General features: G+C 57.2%; 10 protein-coding genes and 1 non-coding gene across 11 annotated transcripts in view; 4 read left to right on the top strand and 7 right to left on the bottom strand.

Moving 5' to 3' along the window:
* The window catches only part of M421DRAFT_415961 (tryptophanyl-tRNA synthetase), a 1,692-nt gene extending 174 nt beyond the window's left edge, over positions 1 to 1,518 (bottom strand). Inside the window, exon 1 of the mRNA XM_033590895.1 lies at positions 1 to 1,518. Within this exon, the coding sequence (XP_033453864.1) occupies positions 213 to 1,511 (1,299 nt within the window). The 5' untranslated portion in view covers positions 1,512 to 1,518 and the 3' untranslated portion in view covers positions 1 to 212.
* Positions 1,519 to 1,889: 371 nt separating this feature from the next.
* On the top strand, positions 1,890 to 2,675 carry M421DRAFT_52604 (BAR-domain-containing protein; the record flags this gene model as incomplete). The annotated part of the gene is made up of 1 exon (XM_033595033.1): positions 1,890 to 2,675. One exon carries the CDS (start codon positions 1,890 to 1,892, stop codon positions 2,673 to 2,675), a length of 786 nt encoding a protein of 261 aa, XP_033453863.1.
* A 346-nt stretch (positions 2,676 to 3,021) lies between these two features.
* On the bottom strand, positions 3,022 to 4,806 carry M421DRAFT_97711 (histone acetyltransferase ELP3; the record flags this gene model as incomplete). Its single annotated transcript, XM_033598529.1, has 2 exons — positions 3,022 to 4,448; positions 4,497 to 4,806. The coding sequence occupies 2 exons, from the start codon at positions 4,804 to 4,806 to the stop codon at positions 3,022 to 3,024; spliced, it is 1,737 nt and encodes a 578-aa protein (XP_033453862.1).
* Positions 4,807 to 5,351: 545 nt separating this feature from the next.
* Positions 5,352 to 5,440, bottom strand: M421DRAFT_t9. Its single transcript has one exon. It is a non-coding gene; the product is annotated as a tRNA-Ile (tRNA).
* Positions 5,438 to 7,677, bottom strand: M421DRAFT_415958 (origin recognition complex subunit 2). Its single transcript, XM_033590894.1, has one exon. It carries the CDS (start codon positions 7,425 to 7,427, stop codon positions 5,679 to 5,681), a length of 1,749 nt encoding a protein of 582 aa, XP_033453861.1. The 5' UTR covers positions 7,428 to 7,677; the 3' UTR covers positions 5,438 to 5,678.
* An 876-nt stretch (positions 7,678 to 8,553) lies between these two features.
* On the top strand, positions 8,554 to 10,397 carry M421DRAFT_997 (general substrate transporter; the record flags this gene model as incomplete). Its single annotated transcript, XM_033598784.1, has 6 exons — positions 8,554 to 8,662; positions 8,710 to 9,234; positions 9,295 to 9,720; positions 9,770 to 9,986; positions 10,036 to 10,067; positions 10,117 to 10,397. 6 exons carry the CDS (start codon positions 8,554 to 8,556, stop codon positions 10,395 to 10,397), a joined length of 1,590 nt encoding a protein of 529 aa, XP_033453860.1.
* Positions 10,398 to 11,103: 706 nt separating this feature from the next.
* M421DRAFT_51855 (DUF1649-domain-containing protein) lies at positions 11,104 to 11,875 on the top strand (the record flags this gene model as incomplete). The annotated part of the gene is made up of 3 exons (XM_033594971.1): positions 11,104 to 11,182; positions 11,322 to 11,627; positions 11,679 to 11,875. 3 exons carry the CDS (start codon positions 11,104 to 11,106, stop codon positions 11,873 to 11,875), a joined length of 582 nt encoding a protein of 193 aa, XP_033453859.1.
* Positions 11,876 to 13,223: 1,348 nt separating this feature from the next.
* Positions 13,224 to 17,927, bottom strand: M421DRAFT_415955 (uncharacterized protein). Its single transcript, XM_033590893.1, has 5 exons — positions 17,521 to 17,927; positions 17,295 to 17,382; positions 17,066 to 17,242; positions 16,884 to 17,018; positions 13,224 to 16,838 (listed from the first exon to the last, which is right to left on the bottom strand). The coding sequence occupies exons 1-5, from the start codon at positions 17,739 to 17,741 to the stop codon at positions 13,413 to 13,415; spliced, it is 4,047 nt and encodes a 1,348-aa protein (XP_033453858.1). The 5' UTR covers positions 17,742 to 17,927; the 3' UTR covers positions 13,224 to 13,412.
* A 122-nt stretch (positions 17,928 to 18,049) lies between these two features.
* M421DRAFT_201052 (uncharacterized protein) lies at positions 18,050 to 18,508 on the top strand. The gene has a single exon (XM_033588111.1). The coding sequence runs from the start codon at positions 18,106 to 18,108 to the stop codon at positions 18,364 to 18,366; it is 261 nt and encodes an 86-aa protein (XP_033453857.1). The 5' UTR covers positions 18,050 to 18,105; the 3' UTR covers positions 18,367 to 18,508.
* M421DRAFT_201058 (uncharacterized protein) lies at positions 18,509 to 21,148 on the bottom strand. Its single transcript, XM_033588113.1, has 4 exons — positions 20,785 to 21,148; positions 20,372 to 20,621; positions 19,847 to 20,314; positions 18,509 to 19,795 (listed from the first exon to the last, which is right to left on the bottom strand). Exons 1-4 carry the CDS (start codon positions 20,914 to 20,916, stop codon positions 18,651 to 18,653), a joined length of 1,995 nt encoding a protein of 664 aa, XP_033453856.1. The 5' UTR covers positions 20,917 to 21,148; the 3' UTR covers positions 18,509 to 18,650.
* On the bottom strand, positions 21,149 to 22,072 carry M421DRAFT_201057 (uncharacterized protein). The gene has a single exon (XM_033588112.1). The coding sequence runs from the start codon at positions 21,888 to 21,890 to the stop codon at positions 21,381 to 21,383; it is 510 nt and encodes a 169-aa protein (XP_033453855.1). The 5' UTR covers positions 21,891 to 22,072; the 3' UTR covers positions 21,149 to 21,380.
* Positions 22,073 to 23,453: the final 1,381 nt, after the last annotated feature.

Genomic DNA, 23,453 nt, shown 5'->3' with positions numbered 1-23,453 from the left:
TTGGAGCAATTCATCGTCTTGTGTTGGAGCAATTCATCGTCTTGTGTTGGAACAATTCATCGTCTTGTGTTGGAGCAATTCATCGTCTTGTGTTGAAACAACTCATCGTCTTGTGTTGGAACAACTCATCGTCTTGTGTTGGAACAATCCATCGTCTTCTGTTGGAACAATCACATATACTACAGGTGGTGTACAGACCAGATACAGCGACGCTACCATGCCATGCCCATGGCGTTGCGAATGCGCTGCATGGTCGACTCGGCGATGGCTTCTGCCTTCTGAGCGCCATGCTCGGCGTGCGCGACGAGCTCCTTCTGGTCTCCGCTCATCAGCTCTTCGTACCTCTCTCGTATCGGCGCAATGCTGCGGTCTACCGTGTCGGCGGCCCTCTCCTTCAGGGCGCGCATGGTCAGGGGGTGCAGGTCGCGCGCCAGGTCCTCGGGCGAGGCAGCGCCGGCGGGGTCAAAGTGGAAGATCAGGTCGACCAGGTTGGACACGCCCGGCCGCGCGTCGCGGTGGTAGCTGACGCCGTCGAGCGAGTCGGTGAGGGCAGACTTGAGCTTCGCGTGGATGGCGTCGCGCGAGTCGGTCAGCAGGATGCGGCTCTTGGGCTTCGGGTCGCTCTTGCTCATCTTCTTGGTGGGCTCGGCCAGGCTCATGAGGCGCTTGGCCGGGCTCAGCAGGGTCTCGGGCACGGTCAGGAGGGGGCCGTACTGGTGGTTGAAGGCGACGGCGAGCTCGCGCGTGAACTCGAGGTGCTGGGCCTGGTCCTCGCCGACGGGGACGTGGGTCGTGTTGTACAGCAGGATGTCGGCGGCCTGCAGGACGGGGTAGGCGAAGAGGCCGAGCCTGAGGTGGGCGGCGGCGTCGGACAGCTGCATTGTGGCGGTGGCGTCGGACAGCTGCATTGTGGCGGCGGTGGCGGCAGTGGCGGCGGTGGCGGCGGTGGCGGCGGCGTTGGACACCTGCGTCTTGCTTTTCCACTGGGTCATGCGGCCCAGGTAGCCCATGGACGCGCCGCAGCTGAGGATCCACATGAGCTCGGCGTGCTGCTTGACGCGGCTCTGGGCGAAGAGCACGCAGCGGGCCGGGTCCAGGCCGACGGCGAGCAGGGCGGCCAGCATCTCGCGACGGGCCTGCTGCAGGGCGCGCGGGTGCTGGCGGACGGTGATGGCGTGCAGGTCGACGATGGAGAAGAGCAGCGTCGTGTCGGGGGCGGCGTCATGCTGGAGGCGCACCCACTGGCGCAGGGCGCCCAGATAGTTGCCCAGGTGGGGGACGCCGGTGGGCTGGATGCCGGAGAAGACGGTGGTGGGTGTTGACGGCGCGGACTGGGTGGTGGGTGTTGACGGCGAGGCGGTGGTGGAGCAGACGGGCGAGGCGGTGGTGGAGCAGACGGGCGAGGCGGTGGTGGAGAAGACGGCGCTCGTCGACAGGCGTGTCGTCGACGGGCGCCGCGCGAGGGAGCGCAACGCGCATCGCGCTGCTGAGGTCGGGCGGAGTGGCAGCATTGGTGGCCGTCTGCGCTGCGGGCGATTCGACACGAGCGGGCTGGCCGTGCTGCGCCACAGCCGAAGCCCAGCGTCATGAGTTACGGCGCATCATCCTTCACCCCCGCGGGCAGCCTCCGTCAGCCACACCCAGCAACACCCAGCACCAGATACAACCCATCCCACCCACGCTGTGCCGCCACATACAACACGCTGTACCGCCACATACAACACGCTGTACCGCCGCATACAACACGCTGTACCGCCCCCACAACACGCTGTACCCCCACTCAACACGCTGTACCCCCCACACTAGACGCTGTACCTCCCACACACACCACACCCCTCGCCCGCATCGCATCGCATCCTCACTGGTAGCCCGCAGATACAACCGCCGCCATGTCCTGGACGGGCTTCAAGAAAGGCGTCAACCGCGCGACGACGCAGGTCCTCATGAAGACGGGCCAGGTCGAGCGCACCAACGACCGCGACTTCGAGACGGAACAGCGCCGCTACCGCACCATGGAGACGGCCGCCAACAAGCTGCAGAAGGAGGCCAAGGGCTACCTCGACTCGCTGCGCGCCATGACGGCCAGCCAGATGCGCATCGCCGAGACCATTGACGCCTTCTACGGCGACGCCGGCACAAAGGACGGCGTCTCGCGCTCCTACAAGCAGGCCGTCACCGACCTCGACGCCGAGACCATCAAGGCCCTCGACGGGCCCTATCGCACCACCGTCCTCGACCCCATCCAGCGCTTCTGCTCGTACTTCCCAGACATCAACGCCTGCATCACCAAGCGCGAGCACAAGCAGATGGACTACGACCGCATGCGCGCCCAGGTCAAGAAGCTGACCGACAAGCCGGACAAGGACGTCACCAAGCTGCCGCGCGCCGAAAAGGACGAGCAGCTCGCCAAGGCCGCCTACGACCAGCTCAACGAGACCCTGACCACCGAGCTGCCCCAGCTCATCGACCTGCGCGTGCCCTACCTCGACCCCAGCTTCGAGGCCCTCGTCAAGATCCAGCTGCGCTTCTGCGCCGAGGCCTACTCGCGCATGGCCCAGGTCCAGCAGTACCTGGATGCCAACACGAGAGACCAGTACGCCCAGGGCGAGCTGGATGCGCGTGTGGAAGAGGTGCTGCAGGAGATTCGCGATCTGAGCATTGCAGGGACTGTGTAATAGCATGACCGACGGCAGCATGGGACGGCGTTTATGGCTGGATGGCTTACCAATCTATCTTTTTACTCTCCAAGACATGCTCTCTTACTACTGCACGGAGTGTCATCAACGTCTCCACTCCCTGACTACTGCCACTGCATGTCATCACCGTCCCCACTCCCTGACTACTACCACTGCATGTCATCACCGTCCCCACTCCCTGACTGCTACCACTGCATGTCATCAACGTCCCCACTCCCTGGCCACTACCACTGCATGTCATCACCGTACCCACTCCCTGACTACTACCACTGCACTGCATGTCATCAACGTCTCCACTCCCTGGCTACTACCACTGCATGTCATTTCACCACCCCCGCTCCCACCCCCCCGTCAGCTCCTTGCTCATGTACGGCCCGTCCAAGTAGTATCCCAGCTTCGCATAATAACTCCTCACCCCCACCCCCGAGATGACGCTGATCTTCCTGCTCCCGTGCTCCTCGGCCGCGATCCGCGCCGCCTCCTCCATCAGCAGCGTCCCGTACCCCTGGTGCTGGAACTTCTTCGGGTCGCGCGCGTGCACCGGCACCGCGCTGCCGTACACGTGCAGCTCGCGCACCAGGCTCGTCGGCTGGCCCGTCAGCTCCGGCCGGAATGTGTGCTCCTTGCTGCACTGCCGCAGCCGCAGCAGCGCGATCAGAATGTCCTGCTTGGGATCCTCGTACGCCAGGAACGTCTCCCACCCGCCGTTGGCCGTGTAGTCGCGCCGCACGAGCTCCACCTGCTCCGGCCGGATCTTGTGCTTGACCTCGTTGATGCCCACCTCGCGCGTCCGCACGTCGCGGCACGTCGTGCCAAAGTCCTTCATCCGCGCCAGCGCCAGCTCGCGCAGGTTGCCGTTCTCCACCCCGGACGTCACGAGCGGCATCGGGATGTCGCGCTGCACCCGGTAGATGCGCGTCCACGGCGGCACCAGCGCGAGGATCCGCGCCACAATGTCGATGAGCGCGTTGGGCGTGTAGTTCTTGTACCGCCCCGTGCGCCACAGCTCGTACAGCCCCGTCCCGCGGATCACGAGCGTCGGGTAGATCTTGAGCCCGTCCGTGCGGAACTCGGGGTTTGCAAAGTACTCGACAAACTGGTCCAGGTCGCGCTCCATGCCCACGTTGGGCAGGTCCGGCATCATGTGCGACACCACCTTGAACCCCGCGTCTTTGGAGAGGCAGAACGTCTTGGCCACGGCCGCCACCGTGTGTCCGCGGTTCGTGTCGCGCGCCACATCTTCGTACAGCGATTGCACCCCAATCTCCAGACGCGTGCAGCCGTATCGCAGCATCGATGACAGGTGCTGGTCCAGGCAGTAGTCCGGTCGTGTCTCGATGGTGATGCCCACGCACTTTGTGTTGCTCATCTCGCCCGCCGCCACGGCTTCGTCCACATCCTTGGTCTGGTATCCAGAGAGTGCGTTGTGCAGCTGTGAAATGAACTCATCCCGGTACGACTCTGGCAGCGACATGAACGTGCCGCCCATGATGATGTACTCAACCTTGTCGACACTGTGGCCCAGCGACTTGATCTGGTCAACACGGCCTCTAGCCTGCTCGTACGGATCATACCGCGCTCGGATGGCGCGCATAGACGTCGGTTCGTAGCCCGTGTAAGACTGCGTCGAGTACTCAAAGTCCGAATCCGGGCCTCCGGGACAGTACACGCAGATATTACCCGTGTATGCAATGTGCGGGCAGCGATGCGGCTTGCACATGACCGCCACGACCGCAATACCGCTCGCACTTCCTACAACCCCCATCAGCACAGGTCAAATCGACCAAGCAGGAGACCCACGGATTGGCTTCGCGATCAGCTTCGGCAAAATGTATTTCTTGTAGTGCTCCGGCACCGCCGCGATGATGGCTGTGAGCGGCGGCTGCGTCTTCAAGTAGTGTCGCTTTGCGATCTGGCCGCGCAGCTGGTTCAAGTTGACATCCTTCTTTGGCTTCGACCCGTCCGCTTGGGCCTCGTAATCCTGAACGAGCGCCGAGGCAATGTCGGCGCACGCGCGCATGTATCTCTCATTTTCCGGCGGCAGCTTGATATTCTTCGGTAGCCGCCTCTTGACGGGAAAGTCCATGTATGTCATTGTTGCCGTCGCCATGGTGGGCTATTTTGGTTGTGCTAGCTATGTTTTCCTGATGGCGATTCTCCATGAGAAGTTAGGGCTGCCGTAGAGTCAGGCACTAAGCTCAATACGGTACTAGCGCCTCTCGATATTCTCCAAGATAGATCGTTCGGTTTGCAGTGTGCTCAAGACGCATGTGGTAGATAGACAAGACCTGTTTGACAGTATACTTGTTCCTTCCCTGTAACCCAAGTCAAGGGTCTCCCATGGTCATGTAATAGTGGTGTGCTGGAGAGTTTGCTCACTATCCGTGGGCATATCCAAAGATTGTCTCTGTCAAGACTTGTATCGCGATCGAGCTCAAGCTCCGGCTGCAGACACAGTGTTGGAGTCACTCTCAGAAGCATAAAGGAAAGTGACCCCACAATCGCAGCCCGATGGTCGGTGGTCCGCTGTCTAAGAGTTGGCCGCTTCGCCCATGCTCAACTTCACCCTGACGCAAGCAAAAAGGCGTCAAACCCTACGACAGGCGGCAGCGATGATATACATGTGCGTCGCAGTCTCACCAGACGCAAAAAAATTGGTCACTACGAGGGTCGAACTCGCGACCTTGGCGTATCAAGGATTCAATCTATTAGCACCACGCTCTAACCAACTGAGCTAAGCGACCAGTTTGATGGTAAGAGTGAAAATTGTAGCAAATATATTGGTGGGGCTTCTGCACTTGGCTGCCATTAGATGCTGCGAAGATTCTGCTGGCGGGGTCCAATGGTCTGCCCATTGCACGCCGAATGATGTTCCGCGGATGCTACATCGTGGTCGAGATTACTGGGTGCTGGCTCAACTTTGATGACTGTGAAGATGGGCGAAAGAGCGAACGTCAATACCGCTGTCGATTTGCATTTCGCTCAAAACGCATCGCTGGCGAGGTCTTCTGCCAACCCTTCCAACTCTTCCTGCTTAAACGGCACCCACAATCTCTCCGTGCCCATGGCATCTCTCCGACTCTCGATCATCTGATGGTCGTGGAACTCTTTCAGCAGTGTCCTGAAGCCGACTTCGCTGGAGCAGACGAACTCCTGCACCGCCTTGTGGTACAGCACGCGGTACTCGACGCCTTGGTTCGACTCAGGGACAGCAGTTTTGGCTTGTGCGACCTTCTTGTTCTTCAGTGTAGCAGTGACTGCGTCTTCGTCATCAAGGCCTTGCTCCATGATGTCCAGAGCGAGCTGCTCCATCACGAGGATGCGGTACAGCGATCGCGCGTTCTCAGGCAGCGAGCGCAAGACAAAGCCCACACCGTCCCGGCCACTGACGCGCCGGCCACTGCGCCCAAGCAGCTCGTTTACAGTCTCTACCACGTCTATCTCCGCATCGTATGGCGCGAAGGTGGTCGCGTCGTGGAAGAGAAACTTGTATTGCGTCTTCAGACCCACATCCCACAGCAGCGGGAAGTTTGGTGAGTCCGCTGTGCAAATGAGGCTGATGGACGGATGAGCAGCGAGGCGAGCCAACATCGAAGGTACTGGAGCTTTCCGCAGATACGGCGAGTCGATCGAGTTGAGAATGACGGGTATCGGGTGAAAAGGTGGGTTCGTCGAAAGATGGTCGAGCAGAAAGTCAAGCAACACCGCCGGCTGGTTGGGCAGCTTGGTAGTGTTGGATACTGCGATCGAGACGATGGTCGTCAGAAGCTCCTTCAGTGTAGTGCCCGCAGCGTAGCCGTTGATCACCGCGATCTTTGGGGTCCTCTTGGAACCCTTGAAGGGCGCCATCTCTGACAGGTGGTGGTACAGATGTGCCGCAAACTTGTCGGTGATGGCGCGTTTCGACCCGTAGCCGTAGAGGCAAATATTGAAGCCCTCCTCGAGCTCGAAGATCCACTGACTAAAGGCACGGCTGTGCAGCTCCAGCAGGAAATCCATCTCAGGCTGATGGGGGTCTTCGTAGCCAGATATCGCCTGAAAGTACTCGTCATGATTGAGTAGACTCTGTGCAGAGAGCGTGTTGTTCGAGGTCTTTAGTCCACCGGGTCGATTCTGCCAAAAGTATTCTTCATGCGGCGGCAGTTCGGCCGGCGGCGTGGGTGACTTTGGCTTCTTCTTGCCCGAGCCCTTCGGTCGGCCTCTCTTACGCTTTAACGGCGTCTCTGGAACCGGCACCTCTGCTGGCGAGGCCTCTTCCACAGTCTCTACTGCTCCCCCATCCGATTCCAGGATCTCTTCTGCTAGCGTCGCCTCCTCATCGAAGGCCTCGTCGTCACTCTCCTCCCCGTGTGCCGCGTGCTCGAGTATCCGCCGATTGCTCTTTCGTCTTGCGCTGCGATCGGCGTTGCGTACAATTGTCGGCGTCCCATTCGGTGTGTCGCCGTTGGCGGACTTGGTGGGTGTCTCGAACAGCAGCTTTCGACTCGACTTGGGCGTTGCGGCATGAGCGCCATTGACGCCATTGATGCCATTGAGCGTGCTTGTCTTCTTCAGTATTGACTTGGGCGTGCCCACGTCCGCCAGGTGCTGATTTCTGGCCCGCCGCGACGGTGTCTGCGCCTCAAAGGCGTCTGAGTCGGTACCGGCCTCGTCATCGGCAATGCGGGCGCGGAGCTTGCGCGGTGTTCCTTCCTCTTCAGTTTCGTCTCTTCCTCGCTTGATGCTGACCATGTCGTCGTGGTGCGGTTGTTTGTTGTCCAGACGCGTCTTTTCGCGCGTCCAGTCGGGGCAGCCTCGGTGATCGATGGTCCGGGATCTATCTTCACTTGGCGAAGCTGCCCGCTTAGCGGTTGGTGTTTCCCCACGAAATCCACACACGACCCGCCTCCGCGCCCGCCCATAGCCTTCGTATTATGGGGCACTTTTGAGGGCCCTTCTGACTCCAAGTCTTTTGTCGGTCCTTCTTCACAGTGCTTGCTTGCGTGAGCGAAGCCCATGTGAGGCAGGTTGCACTCCGATCTTCACGAGCCTTGCCCGCGTCTTCACATGCGGCCCACTGCCGCGCACATGGTTGATCTGACTATGACGTATCAGGCCATTTGCCCGTGCGAGGTCACACTTGAAGGAAGAACGGCCGCTCGATTACCTACACCTTGGAGCACCTAATTTCTGCGTGTCACACAATGGTTAGCCTCGCCCTGGCCGTGACTTACAACAGGATCCTTCAAACTCTCGTCCGCGGTGTTGTGTGATGGCCGATCCGCGCATTCAGGCTCAGCCTGAAGATCTACAAAGATGATAACAGAATCATCCCAACACGCGAACAGATCCTGACAACCTTGCGGCTGACGCCAGTTGCCGTCTATGAGGCTTCTTCATGACCAAGTGATCTGCAGCGCCATCCCGCTGCTGGCCCGTTGAGGCTTGGTGCCACTACTCTAGCTTGACTTCATACACTCCAACCAGTGATTCCGGTCGGCCTTGCCTCGGTACAGGGTACCTAACGTGTCTGACCGTCCAACTTCCAGCAGCGTCGAGGCACCAAGATGATGGCTGGGAGGGGCCGCGGCCTTGTGTCATCAGTATCATTGGCAAGCGGCCAGAGGCAGGAGATGACGTTGCATTGTCGGACCACGCCTGATGCAGCATGCAATCCTTGCACCAGGATAGTACATTCTGTCTGCGCGACCGAGGAAGTGGGGATCTGGGGAGATCTGCAGAAAGAATAAGAGCTCAGTCTCCCCGTTGTGGGGGGATTGTAAGCGCCCATCAAATTCCCAGATCGTTTTGTCCTGCGTCGACTGTGAACCGAACCTTTGCGTGTCCCCACAGCGAAGTTCATCTGTGGAAACTCAACATGGCGGACGTCGATCAGCACCCCAAATTCATGGGGCTTACGGGTCGGCCATTGAGCACCGCTGTGTCAGTGGTTGCTACAACTGGTTTCCTACTATTTGGTTATGACCGTGAGTAAGTTCTGTCCCGCAGAAGAGCTCACTGACCAAATGTACAGAGGGCGTCATGTCAGGTATCATCGGCGCCGCGCCGTTCCATGCATACTTTCCCGAGATTCTGTATAACTCGACCATGGAAGGCTTCGTCACTGCCATCTATGAGATTGGCTGTCTCGCTGGCGCCGTGGCCATGCTCCTATACGGCGACCATCTCGGTCGCCGCAGGGCTATCATGTGTGGAGCCATCATCATGATCCTTGGTGTAATCATTCAGGTCACGCCCATCAAGGGATACAACGCAGGCGCACAGTTCATCGTGGGCAGAACGATCACCGGCGTTGGCAATGGCATGAACACGGCAACGATTCCGACATACCAGGCAGAGTGCTCCAAGACTTCCAACCGAGGCCTGTTGATCTGCATCGAAGGCGGCGTCATCGCGTTTGGAACATTGATCGCATACTGGACTGACTATGGCTGCTCTTTCGGGCCTGATCAGCTCACCTGGCGCTTTCCCATCGCATTCCAGGTCTCTTTCGCTCTAGTCATCTTGATTGGCCCATGGTATCTACCAGAATCTCCGAGTAAGTTCAGCCTGAAGGCGAGATCGCTCTGAGTATTGTAGCTAACATACATACCTACAGGATGGCTGTTGAGCAAGGATCGCCATGAGGATGCAGTCAAAGTCATCTCCGCGCTTCGGGGATACAGGCTGGATTCAGAGGAAACTCGCCTCGAAGCTCACATCATCATGGACTCGCTGCGCGCCTCTGGCCACAAGGGTGGCAACACACCCTTCAGCGCACTGTTCACTAACGGCAAGACGCAGCACTTCAGGCGTATGATGCTCGGCGCATCTTCTCAGCTGATGCAGCAGATTGGTGGCTGCAACGCGGTTATTTACTACTTCCCGATTCTCTTCGAGAGGTCCATTGGCCAGTCCCACGATATGTCGCTGTTGCTTGGCGGTGTCAACATGATTGTCTACTCAATCTTTGCCACTACCTCCTGGTTTATCATCGAGCGCGTTGGCCGTCGCAAGTTGTTCCTCATTGGTACCGTTGGACAATGTAAGAGCCTCAATTTGGTTTGTGAGTCTTATCTAATCGCATTCCCTAGGTCTATCCATGGTCATCGTGTTTGGAGCACTGATCCCAGGCAACCCGCAGGCTGCCAAGGGCGCAGCTGTCGGCTTGTTCACTTACATTGCTTTCTTCGGCGCTACATGGCTACCTCTCCCATGGCTCTACCCCGCCGAGATCAATCCAATCAAGACCCGTGGCAAGGCGAACGCTGTGTCGACGTGCACGAACTGGCTCTTCAACTTCCTAGTAGTGTAAGTGTAGCGCTTTGTGCGACCAAGCGCATCGACTGACGAACATTAGCATGATTACACCAGTCATGATATCGAACATCGGTAAGTCGCTGTTCTTGAACTTGAGGGAACATGAGCTAACACCTCACAGGCTGGGGAACGTATCTCTTCTTCGCTGTCGTAAACGCGTGCTTCCTGCCGTTCATCTACCTTTACTATCCGGAAACGGCGAGGCGTTCGCTCGAAGAGATCGACCTGATCTTTGCAAAGGGCCACATGGAGAACATGAACTATGTCAAGGCTGCAAAAGAGCTGCCGTACTTGGACGAGCACGGTATCGAGCAGATGCAGCGTCAGTACGGGTTCTTCGACGAGAACGATGCTGGGCCGGACATGTTTAGCGAGAAGGCGAGCATCAAAGCTGTGCCGTGATGGACATAACGACATGCCCCGGGGTGCCGATCTATCGTCGTGCAGCTGGGAGAGATGCATGTACACTCTAGGCAGATGGAAGAGACACATATACACACTCTAGGCAGCTGCAGGAGCGTTGTGTATCGGTAGAGAGTTTTGGACCTGGCTGCTCGCGTGGCTGAACAGGTGTTCTATCCAACAGGGCGCTTACCCAGAAACGTACAAAAATAATGTCAGAGTCGAATCTAGCGCCTCGCCGCTGCTGAAGGAGGGTGTTCACGGGCCGGCCATAAGCGGATGACTGCAGCCCGAGGAAGATGGGCTGCGGACAGGCAGTTCCAAGGCCCGACGACTCTGTGATGCCCGACGCGCAGGTGATATGTCTGCCGCTGACCGTGGTTGCAAACGTCATCGCCTGAAACAGCAGTGTGAATAGTGGTTAGGCTGCGCTTGAAGAATGGATTCGGGCTGCGCTGATAGGCCACGGGAAAAGGTGGCTGCCAAAGGAAGTGCTAACGGTGGGGCCCGGGGAGATCATTAAGCAACACGAGCCCCTCCACCCCAACATGAGCACTTTTCCGACCCTTTGCCTTTCTGTACCAGAAAACTCGACTCTGCGCACCAGAAAGCCAGACACTGCCCGGCCGCAACCCGCCTTGTAGGGCCAGATCAGACCGGGACCGCCGCGCGGCGTGGTACCAGCAGCGAGACTGCCGATGCCAGCATGGAGCAACAACGCCGGCGACCCGAGTACAACCTCGACATCTTCGCGGACCTGGCGTGCGTGAAGGACGTGGTGAAGGGTGAGTCTGCCCTCTTGCCCTGCATGTCCCCAGACCCCCCGCCGCATCTGCGGAACAATGTGCATGAGCCCCGCTGCCCCTCCGTCCGGACGAGCCTCGAGCCTCGAGCCTGTATGGGGCCACAGCTGACCTTCTGCAGCTATCCTGCACACCATCTTCTTTCACCGCTACTTCACATCCATATCACCCCTCACCCGCGACCTGCTCGACCTCACCCTGCCTGCCATTGACGATGTAGACCTGGAGACGCTGATCGACCAGCGGACCATGGCACTGGTGCGGGCGATCGACGGCGCACACCAGCAGCGGGGGAGAGGCCAGCTTTCCGTGCAGTTTTTTGAAAAGAGACGGAGAAAGACGTACTTCTTTGGCAAGGCAGACGAGGACGTGTGCTGGGAGCAGTGGACGCTGGATGTCACGCTTGCCCAACCCAGGACAGAAGCTGGTACGCTCACAGGCCCCTTGGACATGGACTCTCGCTAATCCTTGCTCGCAGATGTCGTCAAAGTCCGCCGTGCCATGACCAAGTCGCTCGAGAAGGCTGCGCACAAGATCATCAACATTGTTAATCGCGACAAAGACCACATACCCCCCATCACGACGACAGACGCTAATCCTTTCCCGTACCACATCACAGTGAACCCCAAGTCCGCGCCTGAGAACGACTGGCGACCACGCATCGGGCTCTTCTGAGAAACGCTTAGCATTGGGGGCGGGGTCGATGATTTGTATATATGAAACGACGATACGACACCGAAAGAGGAAGTTCAACACCACCGGAACACCGTAATACTGTCACCACGAGCATCACCGTCCACAAAAGCGACGGAAAAGTTTGGAGTGTAGCGCCACTTCAGGCACGTTGGGACACGACACCACCCCCACCTTTTACCACAAGGACGCCCCCAGGGCACTCACAACTGTACAGAGTCCGCTCAGTCGGGCAAAAGCACACCTGAAAATCGGCATGGGTCTAGATTGGGTCCGTCAACTTGTCCTTCGTTCGTCTCCGTGGAGGCCGATTTCCTTTTCATCATTGTTTTAGTTACACAAGATACCCCCTTCCCCAATCGAATACCATCCTCTTCTTGAATGACAGGCAGCCGGGCCATCCGTGTGCAGGTTGAGTCGACTTTGGGCTCGTTGTCTACTTCCAGCCAGCTACGCTAACCTCCAAGATCACGTATCCACAGGTTGCAAGCCAGCGAATCGCAGTCGTGTCGATGTACTGCCAAAGTCTCTTTCTCAGTCGTACAATCAGTCCAGCTACAGCAGGGCAGACAAACAGATGCAATGCCATGAACACAGTGCACCGATCGTCACCTATTCAATCTGTCTCTCAGGTCATCTAGACCAAGTCGACATTCGAAGCACTCCACCCGTCTCGCACAAGTGACCTGCACGATAGCCCCGAGCCGTCATACATCTAAACGCGTCACCGCGCCAATCTAAAGCACCCCCACGCCTCAGGCAACGTCCCATCCAAGCCTTCCAAAAAAAGTAATGTAACGTACGGCCTTCCCAAGCTTAGACCGGACGACGCGTCCATCTCAACGCCCAGCCCTCAATCCAGGCCCGCTCCTCCTTCCGGTCTGACACACACCACTCTTATCCATCCGCATCCGCGCAAAAGCAAACACATTCCGTTCTTGGTCCTGCAGCAGCGCCGGGCATGCAGACCAGGGCCAACGTCCGGCGCGATCGACGTGGCCGCAGGGTTGCCCGCGGGAGACCGAGGTTCTGAGAGTCGAGGGTGAAGAAACGAGAAAGTGACGGGGCAATCAGAACTCAGAAGCAAGCATGGGTGGGGAGAGACGTGCATATGCGGGTGCAGGGGCAGTGCGCACGTTCAACGGTGTGCTAGCGGGCGGTGCTCTGGCGACGGTCCGGCCGTCACTGAGCGAGTGGGTCGTGGTTGTTGTGTTTCGTTAGCAGTGCAGCGACTTGGTACCTAGTCGGAGTGGGATGGACATCACCTCGGCACTGAGCGGGGCGACAGTTGTTCCTTCAACATGCACACTCGCTATCTTATATTTTCCTGAGCGGGGCGACAGCTGTTCCTTCAACATGCACACTCGCTATCTTATATTTTCCGTGTCTCCAAAGTTCCATATGCAATATTTTCATGCATGCTGACCACCCTGAAGTCGTTGATACCAAATGCAAATCAAAACGCCAACGCTATGCTGCCAGATGCCAGTCGATATCATGTACAAATATGTGATTGAGCTCAGTCAGACAGTTCGATAGCATCGTCTTCTGTAGCTCCAGGGCCAATGCCGGCGCCGAAGCTGCCCTCTGGCTGGGCAAAGTGCTGGTCCTCTTCTTCAGTGTACTCTTCCTCCTCATCGTACTCCTCGGCGTAGGCATCGAAATGTGTCGTGTTGTCATCGTCATCCTCTTCTTCCTCCTCCGCATCATGCTCGGCTTCTTCGTCATCGCCGTCGAAAGAGTCATCTTCAGTATCGCCAGCGGCGTTGTCTTCAGCATCGACATCAACGAGATCCACGCCACTCGCACTCCCGTTCTCACTGTGCTGAGACTGTGCGTGGTCTGGCTGCGGCACGTACGAGAACTGCGTAGGGATGGGCGAAGACAGCGCAAGCGGCTCGGTGCTCAAGGGTCGTGGTGTACTCGCGGGTGAGTGGACATACTTGTCACGGTACTCTTGGATTGCCCCTGGTCCTTGGCCGTAGAGATGTTGAGGGACGAAACGGCTGGCGCGACTCCAGTAGGCGGGCTTCTTGCTTTGCACAGTGCTAACGCTCTTGCCTAGAGGAGACAAGCGGAATGAGGATGTCGAGACGCTAAGGTTGGGGACACTGTGGCCGAAGTCGTGAACGTCCACTGTTGACTTCTTTGCGGTAGGCGACCTGGCAATTAGGTTGCGAGCCTGCGCTATGACGAGACTGGCTCGGCCGCTGAACGACGATCGCTTGCTGGAAATTGCACCGTTGACCTGTGACGAGCCTGAGCCAGACGTCCTGAAAGACTGCTTCGCCGCACGAATGCGAGCCAAGCGCTCCTCTATGGTGAGTGGTTCCGAGGGAGGCTCAGGTTCTGGTGGCTGTTGTGAGATCGGTGAAGCGTTAGAAACAGACCTGCGCACGCGCTTGGCTTCGGTGCTCTCCTTATCTTCATCGGTCGCCGAGTCAAAGCTCCTCTTGCGGTGCTTGCTTGGGTCAATGCCCATAGCCCGCAGCTTGAACCAGTCGGTCTCTGTGCGGTCAATGGGCGCAGTAGACTTGTGGTACGCCTCGGAGTAGCTGCGCACGTGGTGGCCATTGGTCATCGTAGCTGGTTGTTGTGACGAAGCAGCTCGCGGTTGTGAAGTGGTGCTATTTCGGTCGGCCGCTGCGCTTGTACGGCGTTCTTGCGTTCGTCTGGCGCGACGGTCGTTGGTAAGCGCGCTTCGTGCTGTTGACAGCTGGTCCGTGCTCGCCACCGATTCTGTGGGAGTTTCTCTGGCAGCATCACCTTCACCATTGATTGACTGCTCGCGCTGGGCCTTGAGTCGTTTCCTCCTCTCTTTTGCCTTGGCGTTCCGCTTCTTCTTCTGCACCTGCGCAACCCAGTGCGTGAACACTGCCCGGGCAGAGGCCTTCCGCTTCGCCTCCTCCTCTTCCGCCTCACGCCTGCGCTGCAGCTCAACCTGCCACTCCTTGTGGCCGGCAGCTGCAACATTTTTGACCGTGTTTTCTAAGAATTGATACAAAAGTCCTTCCTCCCCACTGAACACGATGCTTGACGTGAGCGCATTGTATGCCAGTTCCCGCCGCTGTATACGTGCTAGTCGCTCCTGCTCTTCCCGTTGTCGCCGTTGTTGTTCGTCCTGGATTAATCTCTCTCGCTCTTGTTTCGCCCTGAGTTCCCTCTCTTGCTGTTCCCTCAATTGACGCTGTTTCTCCCCCTCGATTCGTCGTTGCTCGGCTTCTCGCGCTCGCTGTGCCTCCTTTGCTTTTCGGTCCTGCTCTACTTGTTCTCGTTTGCGTCGCTCTTCCGCCTCTTGCTTCTGCTTCAGCACTGCCGCACGTGCGTCAGCTTCAGCCTTCTCCTTCGCAGCGGCCACTGCTGTTGCATCTAGCTGAGGTGGCGATCCCGCTGGTGTGGCAGACACTCCTGCAAAGTCTCCGTTCCTTATCCTTGCATCCGGATCCGATGAACCAGGTAAGGCAAACGGCTTGCTCGCACCAGATGGGGGTTGCCCGTTGGTAACAGTAGATGCCGGTGTGGCGGGCGTTGACAACTGTTGGCTCTGCGGAGCCGGACCTGCATTGAAGCCAAAGTTGAAGGACCCTGGCGGTGTTGATGCAGGAGTAGTGGATTGCGGAGGTAATGTTGCTGCGACTTTGGCAAACGGATTATCGTTGCTACCTGAGGCGGATGTGGGCGCGAACTTGATGGAGTTCTTCGCAGCATCGAAGGTGGTAGGAAAAGCACCTCCACCAAACACAGGTGCAGGCGTGGCTTGTACGGGTTGACACGTCGGAGTCGCGGTGCCGCCAAAGGGGCTCGGTGCTGAGCTACCTGACGAAGGTTGGCTTGAAGGTTGAAGTGGCTTAGCGAAAGGATTTGGATTGAAGGCCGACACACCGTTCGCCGTTGCGCCGTTGGTGACGTTGCCAAAAATATTGGGCTTCGGCGCGCTAGTAGCTTCTGGGATGAACAACGAGTCTTCGTTCCCACTTTGTATCGTGCTTGGGTCCACCAGCAGTCCCTTGGTCTTTGCTTGTTGTATTGTCATGCCCTCGACAATCGCCGAGAAAGCTCGATTGTGCCGCTTCGATTCCACAAGACTGTGTGAAAACGTTTGCGGCTTGATCGTGTGGGGCACACTCAGAGACCGGTTGCTGTTGCCCAATTTCGAGATGTCCAGGTATGTGCGGCCTTCCTCGTTCCGCTCGAAATGGAACCCGAACAATTCACAAAGCTTCACAGCGTCCTTGACATCATCCATTGCGAGGACATCCTGCAGTTGATCGGTAGTCCAAGCCTGAACATCAATGTCTCCTTTGCCTCCCCTCCGGTATGCGTGCCATATCGAGTCCAGTATGACGTGCCGCACACGATTGAACCCCACTTCGGCAGCACACGCCATGAGGTAGGACACACTGGGCGACCTTACAAGGGCCCAGAACTTCTTCCAGTTAGCTTGCGCCTGGACCCAGCTCTTGTCGGACCCGAAGTTGAAAGCTGACTTGGCGGCCTTGAAGATGTCGATCGCTGTCAACACACGCTTGTTGTTGCGAAGATCGTTAGGTAGACTGTGGAGCTCGTCCTCGAGTTGACTGTTGGCATAGATCGAGGCCAGGATTAGGCGGTATGCGACAAACTCGGCTTCGTTCTCCGAAGGTATTCCAGCCCGTCGATTGTCGTCGTAACGTTCCCGTAGTGTTGTCAGGGTCTGATTGAACTGTTCCATGTCTTGCTGGTGCGAGTAGTCTTCCTTGGAGGTCTGGGCCATCTGGTGCATCGACAATAGGTAAAAGCGCGCGGACGCTTCCAGGCACACGAGTAGCGTTCGGATATCGGCGGGCTTTTCGACGACTTGGGTCCGTAGATCTTTGCGGACTGATCGAGTGCGGTCCCAAATCCAGGCGTGTAGGTAGTCGAACCCTTCCTTGTCGAGTCGGCCAAAGAGGTACTTAACGGTTTTCTACTGACATCAGATCCAGACTCCAGTCGACTGGCAGTTGCTTACCAAACAAGCCGTGGGGTTTCGGATATCGATCACCAGCTCCACATCAGCACCGGCCGAAGATCGAGTGAAGGCCTTCACCATCCGCGCCTCGGCTGGCACCCGCTCAGCATAGGCGAGGTGTTCGGTCTCTGGTGTCTGACTCACGTCAGCATGCCGTCTTCGACAGGGCAGGGCATAGATACGCATTCTGGGCGCTTGTAGTCTTGCTGGTGTATCCTCCGCACACGCTCAAACTCCGGGCACATGTCGTTGCAGAGCCCAACGAGCTTGACCGAGTCTTGGAGCTTCATCTGGCCGTCCGGGTTCATGAGCCGCTTCTCCTGCAACTGCTTGCGCCAGCTGGGTTGCGCATCTTTTAGCTGGCGCGCATTAGCCCGCGTTCATGGAGTGCTTCGCTCGTGCAGCTCTTACGTAGGTAAATCGGTTGCTGTAGTCGTCTTTGGCGTGCGGGGTTGAGTTCTCCACGGTGCCGTACTTGTTGATAGGGACGAATTTGATCCTGTGGTATTCGGTCAGAATGGGCCGCGGGCTCCACCCATGGGCGTCGCTGCTGCTGTCTCATGGTGCATCGTGCGTAGTCGCGTCGAGGAGGGAGCCGCAGCCCGTCGTGTAGTCGGAGAAGAAGACGGGGGCTTACTCCTTTGCTCTGCCATCGTCGTCCAGCTCCTGCGTACTATTGCGCGCCTTCCCCCCCGTTGGCGCGCCCACGCCACGCTTCTTTGCGCCGAACGCGGGCTTGTCGCTCGAGTCGCTCGACGCGCCGTTGAACGCGCCGCGGGTGTTGCTGCCGCGCCACACTCCGGGGCCTGCGCCTCGACCGCGCCCGCCTCTGGCGCCGCCGCGAGCGCCTGTCGACATTGTCGCGCCTAGGCCGTGTTCGATGCGCGCATGCGTGGGCGTCGTGTGCAGCGTCTGCTGAGCGGGCGCATGCAATGTATTGGCCAAACGTGACGGGCAGTCGATGTGTCGAGATGTCGCACTGTGTCTGGAACCTGCGCAGGCCGAGTCGTGGGTGGATGCGACGAGCGGCCGCGTTGAGGAAACAAAGACGCTCGGCCTTGTCGCGAACAAGAGCTCACAGGGCGGCACGGGCATCTCAAAGCCGCGGGAGTGACGACGTCTTGGCGTTTCACCTCCACGAACAACACCAGACCGACAATCTTCCACACCGCTGCATCGTCACTTCCATCACGACACAGCAGGGCTCCACCCCCCGAAAGACATGTCTGCTGAAGTTATGACTAAACCGAGATTCGTTATTCATATGCGGCAACCTCTGCTATGTACCACCGCTCCACATCCACATCCTCCACCAGACACTGTACATCCACCATCGAGAAGCCATACAACAACGCCTCCCCACTCTCCCCACCTCCATGCTCCCCGCCCCTGCCCGAGATACACAACCTTTGTCTTTGACACATCCCCCATTAGAAGAAAACCGCGCTTTGGTGCCGCCATGCCATGCAGTCGTGACTCGTAAGCTGCGTAACATCGTTATGGTGGGTATCTATCATGCATGACACGAACAATTGGCCTGGACATAGACCTGGGAAGAAAACAATGCTGAACCGAAACGCTCCAACGAATGAGCCGAGGCTAGGCGGCATGGAAAATTTTACAAGATGCAGCGCTGGATCGTGACAAGACAAAACAAGACAAGACAGAACGTGTAACGAAATCATCGCAAGTCGTTATTTTGGTGCCGAGATAGGCAGACCATGGACAAACACCGGAAATGATGGCAACGCGCGCTAGAAGCAAGACTCAGAAGTGGTGCACCCCTTGAGTGTCAACCGAATAGTTGGTAGGCAGGCCATGATACGTCATGCTACCGTCGCTTGGTGTCATGGGCATGTTCATGGGTGTATTGGGGAAGCTCATAGGCGTTGGAGGATAGACTCCTTGTTCGTACGAGTATACGCTGGCGGTAGGCATCGGTGATGCGTATTGAGAGTAGCCTATGGGCGGGGGAGGCGCGTTGAACATGGCGAAAGGATTGACGAAGGTTGGCGCGTTCTGAGCGAAGGTAGATGGCTGGCTTGCATAGCCATCTGCGCGCTGACGGTATGGCTGACCGCTGAAGCCAGTCGGTGCCGGTGCGGCTTGAAACTGCAATGGCTGGGTGTACGAGGGCATGTCGTAGGGAGGCTGCATGCTACCGTGATCGGACATCGTTCGTGCACGAGGCTTCATATCCAGATCGTCCTCTTCGAGGTGCAGTCCGTGCAATGACTGGTCAAAAGAGGAGTTGGGGGTAGATGTGGTGCGATGCATCATGCAATCGTCCTGAGAAGTTACCGGTGTGCATGGACCGGAGACGGGGGGTGTGTCGACCTTCCACCCTTGTCGATGGCCATCTTCTATAACGATGGAGTGTCGTGGTGTCTGGCTCTCTGATATGGTATGTGCAACCATCGGCTGAGGGGATGAAGCAGCTTGAGGTAGGCCATGGAGAAATGGAGTACTGGACAGCCTCGTCATTGTGTCGTCCGGCTCGGTTTCATCTCCAGATGCTTCGTAGACCGTCTCCTGTACACGCTCTGAGCGGGTAGCCCGTCGAGGTCGCTTAGGCTGCTGACGTCTAATCGGCCTTGGGATAGGCTTCCATGTGTGATGCCTACCTCGGCCAGGATCCTTGTTGCCAGACCCTTCGATGAGGTTGTACTGCATGATGTGATCCTCGTAAGCTTGAGCAACTTCGAAGATGCTTGGCAGTATCTGTTCCAGAGCACGCTTCTTCATCTCCTCGCTATGAACGGCGCCCTTAGATGAAGAGAAATGGTCAGCTGAGGTTGTCTGAACCGTAAACTTGGCTACGTCTCGAAGCTTGCTTATCCAAGGTCCCTTACGCTTGACCTCGTCAATCTCTCGGTGGACAAGCATCATCTCAACAGCCAATGTGGACAGGTCTGTTGGGCTGTTAGACGCATTCGGCACAATAGGTATGTGACTTCACTTACCCTCCTTCTTGAGATGCGAAGGTTCTTTGTAAATGACGTCTCGAGGCCACCATGGCGGCGTCTCTGCTTCAGAAGGTTTCATCTCGTGGTACTTGCCCCAGTCTCCAAGTCGTCTAGGCTCAATGAGCTTGACCCAGTGTGTAGCAATGCCGCGTAGGGGCTTCATGGTCAGTTCATCGAAGCGGCGTGTCAAAAACTTCTTGAATGCATCAATATCGCCAATGTAGAAGGTGTGCGACTCTTCGGTCACCACTTCGACAGCTGACTCGGCATCTTCAAAGCTAGTGTCGTCTGTCACAGCCTTGCGGTTTGGGCCCAGGCCTTGAGCAACAGACCGGGATCTCTTGAGGCTCTTCGACTTTAGTATTCCCTGCTTGTGGGCGACAGGCTTCCTCTGCTTGCATGCAGGGGACTTCTTCGGAGCCCCAGCCTTCTGTTGTGGCCCCCAGGTTGTATGCTGGGATGTCCCTGTGAACGCACATAAGCGATGTGTCGAAGAGGTACAGCACGAGGCCTGACGCTTACCAGGTATTTGGGACGGTGCCGCTTGAATCGGACGATTACAATCAAAGCTCCGGCTGCTGGATGATGCCGGGGAGCTGGTCATAGGCCGTGCCTTGAATAGATGTTCATGGCCTAACAGGGGCGTATAGACGGGCTCCGTGCGGCCGTCCTGAAAGACTAGGGTCGCAATGGGTATCGGAATCGCGACTTGATCATCTTTGTCTTCAGTGGTGTTGTCTTCTGATGTGGCAGGCGCTGCAGCCTTTGCCGCCTGGTGCTAAGTCAGTCATTGCAAGCCCTGGACTCAGTGTATTCGGTTAGGGTGGAAGTTGAAAGTTTGGGTAAGAGCGGACGCTAGATTGGGGCGGCAGGTTTCGCGAAGTCCGGTACCGAAGCCTAGTTCCAACGACATGCAAAGAGGACTCTGCACTCACCTTCGACGGAGGGTAATAATCGCAATTTTCCGTCAGCGCAAACGGATCATCGCCATGCTCCTCGATGCTTGAGCTCTTTTGGTTGGTCTTGATGTTCATGGCAGGGGCTGGATCAATCTCGAACCTCGCCATGTGCCGCCGCACCTGACGCTTGGTGAGGACAAGCGGCGCGGACACGAATCCAGGTATTACGACAGCGCGGGGTACTCCAACCGATCGACTGTGGTCTTGAAGCGGTCCCAAGTCAGGTCGCACGAGATGGAATATTCTGCGCAACTATTAGCAGCTGATACTGGCATCGAGAAAGGTTGATAAGTGGGTTGAGGGAGGCGTCCATTATGCACAATGAGGTACAAGGCACCGCGCAGCCACCAGCTCGCGGCTCGCTTAAAGTCGGGCATTTCTTACCTCAATAAGGAATGTCCGGTTAGGGTGCGAGTCGAGAGTCGAAACTTAAAATGAGCGAGCGTTGGAGATGTAAAGAGGATCAGCTCCAGGAAAGACAAGAGAGCAACGGCTAAGGGTTGTGCAATACAATTCCAGATCGGGGCCACGAGTCAAACGGGGCGCGAACGCAGTTTTCCAGAAGATGCAGGTCAATTTCCGCGAAAGCGTAGATTGTACACGCACCCGATTCCAGTCGATGGCTGGCTCGTAGAGGTCCGATAGATGGCAGTTGTTTCGGTGCAAGATCTCAGATTGATGAGGGGGAACGATAAAGCCGAACCTATTGGCAAGGACATGGAAGCTTTAAAGGCAGGCTGAGTTTTACAATTACCGCCGCCGCCCTGACCAGCAGCAGGCTCCTTCAGTGTGGTAACCCTGCTCAACAACCTCTTGCACCGGGCAAGGGGGCCCCAAACTCCTCGGGGCACGACAGGCAGGGACATCGTATCAGCAACCCAGCGTTGAGACGGGTGGCAGCATGGACTTCCCAGCCGTTGAGCGCCTCGTTCAAAAAGTCCCTCAGACGCCGGGATTGGGGGTCTTTGATCTGCGGTCTGCCAGTATTCCGATCTCCCCGCAGCCACGACTTTGCCGGTTTGGGAACCAGGTGCCGCAAAGCGGCAGAGATTTGGGTAAGATCGCGACGAGAAAACGAACATTGTTCTCCGCAACTAGTCTACTAGATCGCATGATGTATACACGCTAACGCAAGTGGGGAGGGCCCTGGTTCGAAACACGCGTTATGGGCCGCTCCGTCCGCTGGCCTTCGCGAGGATCGAGTTTGACGCCGGGACCGATTTCACCGGAGAGAAGGGCCTTCCTTACGATCAGGTCGGAGTGAACTCCTAGTAGCTGCCAGTGCTCACACCGCATTTTGAAATTGCACCGGGGCACACAACAAATGGTTTACGATGAATGAGTTCAGTGTGCGTTCACCGAATGCCACTACTCGGAAGGTAGCCTAATCAGACTACAAGCGGCAACCCGAGCCCAGGATCTCCCTCGTTGACAATCCCTACTGACATGTCAACCACCAGTCACGGTTACAACCGCCTCCCCGTTACGCCACTATCATACCAAATGACAAACCAGGAACTTCGGGAACATCCGAATCGAAAAAGCGACTCTCGATCTTTGAGAACGAGTCAAGCGCTGCTCACGACCGAAACCCTGGTCGTCGGTCCAGATTCAGATTTCGACAATCGCACGGCAATCGATCGCGGCCAGACTGCCCCGTGTTGAACCCACACTCATGCTAATTTACAATGCGAGTCGCTCAATTCGGAAGCTCGCTTAGGAGCAGCTCGTGATACATGATGTGCTCATGTGGGCCCAGCGGCAACGACGACGTTGCGCTTCACAATGACTGGCAGCTGAAGGCATGATGCCGGCCACACTATGATTTCTCGGTCACTTTATGGTGTTCATACGGTACTTTGGAAGCATCATTGATTACGAAGTCTTTCCAAGCGGTGTAATCAGTAAATTCATTTGTGTCAACTTACCGATCTCCAAGACTTCTCCTTCCGAACGCAGCTACGTGATTATCTGAAATGGATGCAGAGAGGGTCAGGGTACCTATTCTACATGTCAATTTTCTGTTTGTCATGGTTGCCGCGGAGCGAGGCGAGGCGAGGCAAGCTGACCGGGGCATGTACGTTGAACACGACAGTTGCGGTCGGCAGCATGCACGTACGCTTCAGCGTAGCTATGATCAGGGCAGCCGCAGGTCCACATACTGAGCGACTCGGTGGTCTTGCCTGAGGCAGGCAAGACCTGCACCTCGCCCCGTAGAAATTGTCGAAGCTGCGCGCAGCACGCTTTGTGCTACGCTTGACGGTATGAGGATTTACAGCGCATAGGCATGTGTTGCACCGCAATCGAACGGTCAGAATGGTGGTGTTAACGACCTTTAGGTACAGAGACTCCTGCTGGTTTTACATTCTATTCTCATGCGCGCGCATATCACGTCAATATTGAAAACCTTGTGGTGATGTCTCGGATTGGACGTCGGCAATGATTCCCGCCATTCTCGTTATTCATACCTCCGGCCGACCCGCTTCGTAAACAGTTCAGGGACTTCTCCCGACTAGGAACCGTTGCCATGCTAATTAGAGCCTTAGAGAGATGTTACCTGCCACAAAGAAAGCGCGGCAATGCTGGTGTGCAAGATGCGCGTTGAACATCCTGGTCCTTGGTCTGATCTTGCCTAGATTGGTGTG

This window comes from Didymella exigua (genome assembly GCF_010094145.1).
Source record: "Didymella exigua CBS 183.55 unplaced genomic scaffold M421scaffold_2, whole genome shotgun sequence".
Lineage (NCBI taxonomy): Eukaryota > Fungi > Ascomycota > Dothideomycetes > Pleosporales > Didymellaceae > Didymella > Didymella exigua.
Note: the sequence above shows the minus strand (reverse complement) of the source record. Positions and strands in the feature narration are given on the sequence as shown.